Consider the following 12,498-nt stretch of genomic DNA (forward strand, 5'->3'; position numbering starts at 1 on the left):
AGATAAGAATAAAACTGTATAGTTTGGTGTATGCAAGTGTTACTGAAGTGGAGATTTCTGGCTCAATGTAGGAGGAAAAACTCATTTTGAGTAAACGGCCTTTAAAGATATATACTGTAATTGAAATATACAGATGCAAATAGATAAAGTGCTCTAAAATATACAATTAAAAGTGTATTTTGGATGTTTTCTGTCCACTAGTCTAAAAAACAAAAACAAAAACAAAAAACTTTATGAGAAGCCAAAAAGTCTAAAATCAGTCTTTGAAAAAAAAACTGTTTTTACTAGTGTCTCCCCTTAAATTACCAAAATAGTATAACAAAATGCCTGTATTATCATCATATTTCAGTCATGACAACTCTCAGGATAGTTTTTAAAACATTTTATTAATGTAAATAGAATGTAGGTTTGGTCTTGGTGGACTAGATCTACGCTATGGTTGCTGCAACTGCTAAATGCTCGAATCATAAAATGAAAGGAAACATGTTGACAGAGAGAGGTAGACCCCCGTATAGCTGATCTAGGCAGGTGGTGCTGGGGAGGTGGAGGGGTAGAATTATAATTTGCATAGCGTGCACAAAAGATGTGCATTGGATACGTGAAATCCATTGACTGAGAACATTACATTGAACAAACCAATCAGAATGCTTATAGAGTTTCATGGCTGAACTATTCGTGTATTATTATGTATTATTATTATTATCAGTCAAATGCATGAGACATTAAGTACTTTTGGGTGATTCATTTATTGACCATAGTACAGAAATAAAGCAGCACTCATCAACAGAACACAACAGGTAATGAGCAGTGTAAATAAATAAATAATGCATGGCATAAAAATGGCAACAGAAATAAACACTGTAACACTGACTATTTATTAATCGCTGTAAGGTTTGTTGTGTGCATGCTGTTGATTACATTATCTAAATGGTCTGTTTATAAATATTTTTTTCCCCTCAGCAGTTTATTAAAGTGCTAAATCTAACAATCTTGCATACAATGGTGTTATACACCGTTGCTTAAATCTTTTTCAAATTTTATATTTTTCTATTGAAATATTACATTTCAAATATAGGCATCTAAGTTTTGTCAGTCATTATAAATAATTAAAATATGAATAGCATATTTTATATACACGTTTCTATTTTTCACACATCAATATTTCAATGGATGTTTCAATAGAAACATCATGATTTCAGAACTTTACAATACCATGAAAAATTTAAAACAGAATACGATTAATAATCTTTCGTGTCAGATGAATAAATTAGCAAGTAATCTTATTTTTATATAAAGGAAATGTGGATAACTCAAAGACAAATGTTTTCCTGTCATGTAAAGTTAGAAGTTGTTAACAATTTCAGCTGAATTAACCATGTGAATAAATATAGTATTCCATAAATACAATACAGAAAGCAGTTGCCATGTACAATACAGTGAAATCTTCCAAGCAGTTTATTTGACTGTCTGCCATACTGACCATTATCTGTGAATGTAATTTATTTTAAAGAAATTACAAATCATCACAAAATTTAAAGTGAATTTGCATTTTCCTTGCCAGCATGCAGTCTCCATGCAAGTGCATTTTTATCCTCTCAAGGGGCTAAAGACAATGACTTTTAAAAACTATTGTATTGCAAGAGAAAAAAAAAAGAGACTTTCACCATAGGTTCTCCAATGGAATCCTAGTAGTTATATCCTCACTGCAACATACTAGCACAAGAAATACAGTCATAAGCAGTCCCAAGCATAATCCACAAAAAGTTCAACAATTTCCACAGAATTGGAACACCTGTCATTCACAAAGTTCTGCACATCCCCCCACCCCTTGTGTGTTTAATACATATTTTGGCTAATTTGAGCTTTGCCTATAAGAGTACACAAAGTACTGTTTTGTACACAAAGTGCTATTTGCTATTTGCCCCAAATATCAGCTCAGAAAATGCACAACAAAAAAAAGCCTTCTGATTCTGTTTGAGCCAATGAAATACTGTATATAGTAGTTGCTGAAAAGAAACAAGATTTTAAGACAAAACATATATGCTCATACATCTTCTAATAAATACTGTACATAGCTTTTTATCCCATTAGCAACTTGTATTAATTCTAGTTTTTAGTGCCATACAGAAAAACAGTAAATATAGTCTCCCTATTAAAATACATATCTAAAACATTAGTCATTTAAGTCTTATTTTATACAGTAAAAGCTTGATAATGCTGGATGCATAGGATTATATAATGTCATCTAGAAGGTGCGGTGCACCAACCCAATCAAGCATCCTTGGTTCAGACGCTGCCATGATCATACACATAAACTGCTTTCCGGTTCTCTTATCAATGGGATAAATTGTGGTGGGGGTGAACCTTTTGTTGCTCTCCACAAACTCACAAAGCTGGTTGTATATTTGTGGGAACTCGTGACGAAGGAATACACCTCTTGTACGAAGCTCCCTTTGGATGTTAATGAAACAAATCTCTCTTGCTTTCCTGCCCTCTTGGCCATCCTTGTCGATGTCAGATGTCCCAGGAGGAGGGGTGAGAATCAGAGTCTCCATTTCACATTCTTTCTTAAAGATTTTCTTATCTGGGCTTGAGGAGGCCAATGAGACCTTGGCATACTTGCGAACTGTTGGCGTTTGTAATTTGGGTGAAGGAAGCTTAGGCACTAGGTCTCCAACAGCAATGGATACATTCAGGAGGAAACATTCAGCGGGGTCATACTCCTTGCCTGCATTCTGCAATTCTTTGCAGTATTGCCCAAGGTTGTCTTTGAAACTGTCTAACTCTCGAAGGGACAGATATGTTGGAGAGATGGTAAGGCTGTCAAGACCAACTTGAAGAAAGTTATCTGCACACCCGGGGTTTGGAAAACCCAGGAACAGAACTCCTCTCCCGCGGGAAAGAAACCCTACCCTAGCAATGCGCGAAAAAGCTTTATGAATGTCAGAGTTCTCTCGACAGTGCTTTAGTATGTGCCTGCAAACACTACTAATGCGGCCATAAAGGCAGCTCTCTTTATGCGTGTCCCAGTCTTCTCGCCTACAGTTTCTGGAACAGTAGTAGGTATAACAGCTGTGGCAGGACTTGAAGTACAAGCAAGCATTGAATGTAGAGTCTTTGCGTAAGCACTTCCTGTTGGAGCACACCATAGTGTCATCCTCGACTGCAATGTTCAAAGAGATGTCCTCAACACTCCGCTGAAAACCCTCACAACCACTGTCTGGGTCTTTAAATGTGTCTGGGCTGGTCTTTGAAGAGTCTGATTGTGTGTTCAAAACTCCTGAATCCTCTTGATCTATGTCCCTCTTCCCTTCTTTGGTCTCGTCATCTTGAATCAATTGTTTGAGTTGGTCTATCAGATCCTTGCTTGGTCTCCTGCTATTTTGAGGTTTGTAATCAATGACTAGGTCGGCTAGCAGCTCATCAAGCTGTTCGAGGCTTTGCTGCAGGGAGTAATTATTGTTCTTCCTCTCTGTGGATTCTGGTGGGTTTGCTGGTCTCTGTAAATTATGCAAGTTTGCAGTTTGACATTGGGCTGTATTTTGGTTATTCCAGCTAATTGTTCCCCCATCTCTCTTGTTGCTATTTGCTGCACGGATGTCATTGTCAGTTATTGTAATTTCTGGGGTTACAAACCATTGTCCCCTCGCACTGTTTTGTCTGTCACCAGCACACTTTTCTAGACAGTTTTCAGAGAGTGACAAGGCAGCGTAACGTCTCGGCGAACTAGAAAGGTTTACAATAACCGGTTGTTGGTTATTATTCGAAGGAACTCCTGGTCTTCCGTGATGGAGAAGGTTCTCGTAACTCCTGCCTCGTGAAACACCATGTTCTCGGTCCATATGAGGAATGAGAATGTTGTCCCAGGATTTTGAGTAGTTTCGGACATCTGCTCCTAAACGAGTTGGCTCTGTAAAGTCATTGGGATACCATGGGCTTATCGATGGCACTCGCTGAGGAGTGGCCTGTGAGGATGCGTACTGACTGGAATATGTAGCAATGCTTGACCGGTGCCAGTCATCTGAAAAGACCTGGGACATACGTGGCCGCCGCCGCCCCTCCGTATGATATGCTCTCATAGGATTGTTTATTTCTGCTGGATAATGGCAAGGCCGTGTGTAGAACATCTTTGAGTGGTCAGAGGGAAAAGCATATGCTCTTGGATCCTCCTGAAAGTATGGTTCACTCTGAGGAGTAGACATGAAGTATGGACCTGGCTCACTCACTGAATATGGCCTACCATAAAATGGATCCAAGGGTTCACGATGGGAATCTGCATAGTACGAACGCACAGGCAAAGTATGAACCCAACGAGTCCTTGGGTCAAGTACATACTGACTACTGACGGAGGGATTTTGGCTGTTGCTGCTGTTAATACTGTACTGGTCATCCTGATAATATGTCCTACTCTGTGGTTGAACTGGATACCTGCAGGGATCGTCCGTGTAGAAGAACTTGGTTGGGATGTTAGGATTAGACAAGGTCCTGTGCTCCCTTGGGTCTCTAGGAGAAGTCCTTCTGAAAGGGATCTCCCCAGACTGAATGTAACTACCGGACAAGCTGTTGGGATATTGATATGCTTGCCTATAATCCATGTTGTAACACTCACTAGGAGTAGGCGTTCTAGAGGTGGATGTCTGACTTTGAAAAGAGACGTTCCTGATCCCTGATGTTGAGGAAAGCTGCCAGGGAACATTACTTCTGTGAGTAGGCATCTTCCGTGCAGTGTGCTGGAGAACTGAAGCATCTGGCTTAATATCAACACGGCACCTTACATGGGGAGTGTTAGTTTGTTTCTCCTGTCTACTCTCCTCAAAACAATCAGAAACATAGAGGGGTGTATGGGGTTGTAACTTGATTGGATGAACTTCGTTAACTAAAGCCCTGTTTGAATGAGAGGCTTCTCGATTTGGCAAACCTTCAGATCTCTTCTGGGGGTCCACTGGAGATCGACGCCTCATGGTTGCAGGTGGAGAGACAGTGATGGGTACAGGGGTCAGGGTGGCTCGAACCCTGGGAGCACTTTTTGAGCGAGGCTTACCATGAACACTAGTCCTTGCTGCCTCATTGTTTTTGTCTGTGCTGATTTGTTGTTGGGAGAGTCTTGAGTTGAATAGATCTGGTGAGGAAAAACGTAAGTGTCCCTGCTGTCCAATGCCATTCCAGACTGCATCCTTACTTACTGTTTGCTGATCAGACCTGTAAGGATACTCCATGGATGAGGAAAAGTCCTTTGGGTCATCCAGTGACTCAATGAAGTCAAAGCTACGACAATGTCTTTTGTTAATGGTTTCAAAATTTTGATCCAGTGGGCCAACCATTTGGCAATCACATTGCTTAGAAGATTCAGAGTACTTTGAGAGCCCAGAGTTAGGGCCAATTTTTATGTCTTGATACAAAGATGATGTTAATATGTCAGGGGGATCCGTACGTGTCATCTTAAATGCGCCCCCGATATTTCCCCCCTCAGTTGGTGTCTCCTAAAGAGAATCAAAAACAGCCTTATTAGATACACATTTTCTTTAAATTAACCATTTGCATATCTGAATAGTATGGATAAAGGATCCCATTTAAAGTCAGCTCTCTGAAAACGACCCACTTATGCTTAGGAAAGAACGTAATGCATTTAAGTGAAGATGAAAGAGAGATTTTTATGACTTATTGGATTTGCAAAATACTTCAAAAGGCATTAATTCACAAATGATCTTGCTTCAAAACGCATAAAGTGGATCAATGTTATTGATGTACTATGTACACACATGGTCAGTTACAGGCATCATTCACATGGCTGCCAAATTTAAAGTAAAAAGGCATTTTGCTTAATATGATCACTGCAGAAGTTTAGTGAGTTTAGTTTATTTTGTTAAATGCCATGTCATGCATAAACAGTCTGTGCAGAGAAATTGCAGAATGTTAAACAGATAAAACAACACTGAATGGAAAAATCTGAATTAATTATAAAGATGGAGGCATTGCATCATCTCAGAAGAATAATCCGTGTATAAGAAAACTCCTTAATCAGTGAAGGATAGAGCAGTCCTCTCTAAAACAACAAATTTTTTACCCTTTCTCCCTGCCTACGCTCTGTTAAAATGAAAGGTTTTCAGATTCACATACCAATTAGTATTTTTAAAAGTTCTCAAACACAAACCTGATATAATGTCATCTTATGTATTTGGGGTCTCTCTGTTTTGCACATAATCAAATATTTTAAAATGTAAATATGAAATGTAATATGAATTAAGGTATAAAAATTATTCAAGAATTTAAAACTATTTTTGTCTTTCAAATGCAAATCATTTTTTTACAACAACAAAATAACATATACAGTTTTACCGCATCCTACTGCAACAGCTCTACTCCTGCTCATTAATAATAGTGCCACTCTGGTCTTTGGGGAAATAAAAATGAATAGAGTGAAAATAAGGTTAAAAAAGGAGAGCATATAAACTGGTAAATGTCAGATGGTAGTTTCACATAGATGGCAGATATGTTGCACATTGTTCATAGAATGTAGAAGATCAGTTCTGATCCCAGAATTCAGTTCCAGCTGTACCTAGAAACACACAAGGACCATGCAAGTGATGCACATGGTCTATATTTATGATTGCTCTGATTTTCGCTGTTCTTCAGTACTTTGCTTTCTTGAGACTATCTGTCTCTATCTGTATTTTGTCTTATTAAATATTTGCATTTCAAAACAAAGGGTGATTTTGATTGTGTTTGTCTACACCCTGCCTCTCTGTGTGTGACAATTATGTTGGTTGTTTTTTTTCAATTAATGCTTACCAATGGTCAAATTACATCACTAATTGAGCACAGTAAAAAGCACTGAGCTTACAGTTAAAAATAACATTTTTGTTTACCTACTATATATGTTATTGTATTTGGTTGCTCATTTCTCCTGGGATACAGTAGAATGGGTGTGTGGCATTTACAAAGGTTTAGGAGCAAAATTTGAGGTTACTTACAATGTTTGGCTTTTCAGGGATTTTTTTAATGACAGTAGGAGCTACGGAGCCCCACATACTGGCTACCTCCTTTCAGCCATCCCTGAAAACCATCTGTTCATCCTGCTGAGAAAGGACCGACAAGCAGTCTAAACACACACACACACACACACACACACACACACACACACACACACACACACACACACACACTCACACCTTCACTCTATTCACTGGATGAATCTAGAACAGAACTAGAATTTCAGCTTTTCAACATATTATAACATTGTGTATGCACTTTTTGCACAAACAATACTAACCAAATTCTTCATACATTGCTGGCCAAAGTCAAAGCACAGTATCATGAAAATGTTTTTTGTTATGTTATATCAAATGATATCTAGATGGTATACAAAAATAAATATCAACATAAACTGACATGAGTATTTGTGTGCATCCTAAGGGATGAACTGACAGGCACAGACAGTATCAGTGGAAACTCCTCATAAAGAAAACCTCAGGTTGACAATGACATTATTACTACTTGGACATGAAGATTAATAAAACTCCACCGGGGCTCAGATCAGCTATTGCATTACATGTCTGCTGGAAACAATTTTCGGGCACAAACACAAAATTGCACTTTAAAATGCACTAAGCACTTCATCTGCTTAGAAGCTAGGGCTGCACGATATACCATTTTAGCATCGATATCGCAATGTGTGCATCCACGATAGTCACATAACAGGATGTGCGATGTCATAGTTGATCCATGATCAGTACGGGCCACCTGCTCCCCAGATCGGAATGCACGTGATTCGCCGATTAATTGCAAAGTTTAACCATCATAGAGTGAATGTTTAACATTTGCATGTGTTTTAAGTCTTGTCAGTTTAATCATCAACGCAAAAAGACAGGAACTCGCATGCTGTTTTTTATGCGCACACACAGAGCCATGCAGACAGCACGTGAACACCGAATTCAGTTCTCTTTCTCTTTCTTTTGAGCTTGAACAGACACAATTAGGTCAAAATGCCTGTCTCTGTGAGTATCCCCGCAAACACAGTCCATCATTTTGTAAACAATCGAGAAAGAAAACGGATGCGTATCATCATTATATTGGATCCGTGCTTTTTTTTTTTTAAAGTGACAGCAGTCTAATATACGCGCAGGTGTTTGTGTCACCAATGTTAATCAAACAACAAAAGGGAAAGAGAAAATCACTTTTGTAGCTTTAACAAAGATAAATTGTATAAATGAATTAATTATAATGATTATATTTAATTTATATAGAAAATTGTGTTATTTTACATTTGATCATTCAATTTCTGTACCCGTCCTGAATACTGTTATATTTACCTGAAAAACATAAAGCATTTTTATTTCATTTGTATCTTTGCTTTATTGTATTTATCTATGCTTCTATGCTACTCCCCATAAAAATCACCTAAATCATCCTAGGATTATCAATTCTTTATAAACAGAGGAGCTATTCAAATTATCTGGTAAAATTGTTTTCATATTGCAATATATATCGCAGGAAAAAAAATATTGCAATGTCAGTTTTCCCCAATATCGTGCATCCCTATTAGAAGCATGCCTCTGCAGCCCGGATGAACAGTGTCATGTGGTTGGCCGATAACTCATATTAACTACTTTGAGTCTGAAGATCTTGAATGCCATCTGGACCTCTCCAATTGTTAAAGAGAGCTGAATCACACATTTTGAAAGCTATTTATAAACAGTGTCACTCATGGTAAATGCTTACGAATCAGGTTCCTTTGGGCTGCCATTTCCACTGGTTCTGATTCTAGCTGACTAAGGGTATAAATGTCCTCTTGAGTTAATATCTGCCCAACATCTCTCATTGTCCTTCTCCTTTTGCTCTTGACATTGCAGGTCACAAAAGGATGGAGAATTACATAAAAAGCTGAGAAAATCTGCTATTCATGCAAATTAGGTTCACATATCACATATAATTCAATAAAATATTACTGCATCACCCCCCATTGACCCACCTCTGTGTACAGTATTAGATTACACCGAATCCAAAAACATTTTCCTTTGGTCAGCTAACCTACATTTAGCATTAATTTAGAAGGACGCAATTATTTAAAAGTAAAGGTCCACAAATAGAAATATAATGAGGACAAAAAAATAGAGCAATGCATGAGAGAGTGTTTTGAGGGCATTGTCATTTTTCTTTTGGATTAAAACATTAAAAAGCATCTTGGGCAAAGTAGATGTTAATAATTCCCTTCTTCCTTTATGCAAGGTGGCTGATCAGCAGGCATTTTCACGGCTAGCAGCAGAGCCAGTACCTGTGACTAAGATCTGACTGCAATCAGACAGTAAATCACCAGCTGTCTCTGACACTTCAGTCTACCAAGACTAGCTTCCTTTCACTTCATTCATTCTTGAAAACAACCATATTTAGGAAGTACAAATTATTTGCAGGAGAAGGCACGCGAGTTCACCAGGATTTCTGAATAAACTGGTCATAAATATGACGATCGACAGCTAAGTCACAAATGAATCAGATCTGGAGTGAATCGTGGATTCACTGAACGAGTCAGTTACAGACATCGTGAGTAATGAAAAATTCCTTTAAGCTACAGTCTGACTCCAAGAAACCATGACAGCAGAAAGTGTTAGCAGGAGCAGTTAATCTCACATGAGGCCTATCTCCTTAAATACACAACCCATTCCTCAAACGAGCTTGCAGAGTAGGGTTTTTTTGGGCCGGATATGAGGCAAAGAGGCTATATTTGGACACAATGGATAGTGGGAAAGATGCATCTGAGTATCTCAGTGAAAGCAGCCCAGCTGGATGATTCTGTAGAGACTGTGGATTTGGAGGCGAAATTTCTTTTCTTTTCCAACAAGAAAGCTCAAAGGATTTTTTTTGTGGAACTGAAAGTCCAAACGATTATACCTACCAATGAATCACAAATGTCTTAAGTTTTTAGTTTATAAGGTCATAAGAGAAACAAGTGGAAACTTCAGTTTCTCTGTTTTCTCAGCTTTTCTTTTCAACTGCAAACATAATGTCTTTCTTCAGCACATTTATGTTCCTCTTAAATAGCACATTTATTTTCCTCTTCAATTGAACTACAAAACTAGATCCCTGCTATTACAATCAAAGCTGCATTGCATTTTTGCCACTGGCTAATTCAGTAGTTTATGAGAACAAATTATAGATAAAACATAAAAAAGAAAATATTAAGACTATTTTAATATTATGATGCGTGCCACCTGGGGGCACTCCACCATTTAATATCTCATAGGAGAATGGATTTAGACAAACACATTGCTAACAATTACACTTAGCCCACTTAAATCAGTAAGAACAACAGCACAATCCACTCCTCCACCCTTGAGGGGGTGATTGTCCTTAACATTTCATTATTAAGGCACTCATGCATGTATGTCGTCAGCAAATATACTATCTAAAACTTAATGGGAAAACATTTTTTTAAGTCTAGCCTCTAGTTTGGATTTTTGGATTGCAGAAAAGTGGTCCAAGTGGTAGCCTACAATAAAATTGTACAATCATTTTTTCATCTTGTTTACTCCACGCCATTGCATTTATTCAGAACAACAGGTGCGACATACCCTATCAAGGCTGCTGCAGTGTCTATAAACTCTTTTTAATGGGTTTCAGCATTTATGGTCTGTTAAAATAAATATAGGCGAGCAAGAAAAAAAAATACGCAAGATTTCTCTCTCTCTCTCTCTCTAACCCTCTCTTTGATTCTACGTAGAGTATAATTTCAATAGTAAGTAGGCTAAATATTAAGTCCTATATTGTTGATTATCCATTGAAACATGATTATGATCGTGAGATGATACAAATTGTATGTTGCCTAATAATTATAACATTATAAATAGTTTAAGATGAAATAGAACATGTCGAACCTCAGGACTTGACAACTTTCCAAAAGTATTTTATGTCAAGATTTCCTACTGTTAAATGTATGTTACGTTTATCCACAGATAAGTATTAAACTTACTCCTACCTAAACCCTTCTCCGGACAAGCACATACTGTACCACATGCTCCGTCGCCTGGATACCTATCAAAACCACAAAGTCCTTAATGCACAATCTCTACTGACTTACAAAGCAACCTGGTTTACAAGGTCGTCATAAAGCGTAGCGTGTATGGACATCCTCCCTCCTCGATCTTTGATAAGGATCGTTAATGAATCTGACGAAGCTGATTAACACGTCGTGGTTTTACAGTCCTGCGAAAGTGCAGTGCGAAAATGAAACCTTTGCCCATCGCACCAAAATGTAACACAAAAGCACACTTTGTTCCCATTTATTGCTGCGGCACGAGCCCCGCACTATCGAGCATCTCTCGTAAAATGACCTTACGTTATGTCTTTAGGAGCAAAACACACCAGTGAGACGCAAACCCACGTACTGCAACCTATCGGTCTTACTAAAATAATTCCTGAAGTCATAAGTTTTGTTTTTCCAGAGTATTTCAAGCTTTTAGGAGTGTGCGCATTTATCTTACCGTCTTCATCCATAGTTAAGATCCTGAAGGTGCTGATAATCTGTGGATTTGTGTATCAGTGACTGATCTTTTAGAGATTACGTAGTCTCCATATCATATTAGATGCTGTAGGGTGGGCTGCATCAAACTCCTTAAGTATTGTTGTTTGCCCACGGGTTTCGGGGGCGTACTGAGACGAGACGAGGGGGTGTGACCGCATCCCTCATGCGTTGCGTTTCTTGTGTGAGATGCGCAGTGACTGCGCATGCGTGCGATGTTGGGTGCGCGCTTGAACCCTTCCTGCGCGCGCGCGCGTGTGTGTTTGTGATGCACACGAATCTCATGCTGGATAGACATATGCGATGGCACAGCTTTGAGACATGATTTTAATTATGAAGGTGTCATATCTTGCTGATAGGCTCTATCTATCTATCTATCTATCTATCTATCTATCTATCTAGCTATCTAGCTATCATTCATTCATTCCCCCAGGTTAAGTATTATTGCAAGATGTGCACATAATGATAATAATAATAATAATAATTAATTCATAATATAGGCCTAAAGAATGTTTAATGGAATGTTTGTTAGTTTAGAAAAAATAGGCCACAAAAAAAATGGTGGCATGCTCAAGGTCAAAGTTCAAATATGCACCTGATTTTACCACTAGAAAAATGTATTCATTTTATTTTTAATATTTTTTTTACTCTTACTTTACAATTTTTTTATGTTGGTGTTAAAGCTACTGTTTCATATTTATTTGAAAAATATATATATATATTTAATGGGCTAACATATTGTTTTAGATGTGAAATTCATGTTTAATGAGAATTTGTGATATAAAATAAAAAAACAAAAGTCAAGTTTCCCTTTATGTAGTAATAATGCCTTTATGGATGAAAACTGAACTGAATTTTTTTAACATCTGCATTTATTTTTTTACAGTAAATAAATGACACGCTTCCGAAAATAATGATTTTATTGGGCAACCTAACCTCAGCATTTTAAGAATGATTGAAACTTTATTTGCACTTGTGCTCCTGCC

General features: G+C 37.8%; 1 protein-coding gene across 2 annotated transcripts; it reads right to left on the reverse strand.

The window, feature by feature from the left end:
- Positions 1 to 429: 429 nt before the first annotated feature.
- On the reverse strand, positions 430 to 11,674 carry unm_hu7912 (un-named hu7912). 2 transcript variants are annotated; one of them, XM_084389286.1, is made up of 2 exons: positions 6,972 to 11,446; positions 430 to 5,480 (listed from the first exon to the last, which is right to left on the reverse strand). In XM_084389286.1, exons 1-2 carry the CDS (start codon positions 7,026 to 7,028, stop codon positions 2,232 to 2,234), a joined length of 3,306 nt encoding a protein of 1,101 aa, XP_084245412.1. In that variant the 5' UTR covers positions 7,029 to 11,446; the 3' UTR covers positions 430 to 2,231. The 2 variants fall into 2 exon arrangements, with proteins under 2 accessions (XP_084245412.1, XP_084245413.1); XM_084389287.1 differs by lacking the exon at positions 6,972 to 11,446 and adding an exon at positions 11,475 to 11,674 and having other exon boundaries at positions 431 to 5,480.
- Positions 11,675 to 12,498: the final 824 nt, after the last annotated feature.

This window comes from Rutilus rutilus (genome assembly GCF_951802725.1).
Source record: "Rutilus rutilus genome assembly, chromosome: 19".
In the NCBI taxonomy this organism is placed as follows: Eukaryota; Metazoa; Chordata; class Actinopteri; order Cypriniformes; family Leuciscidae; genus Rutilus; species Rutilus rutilus.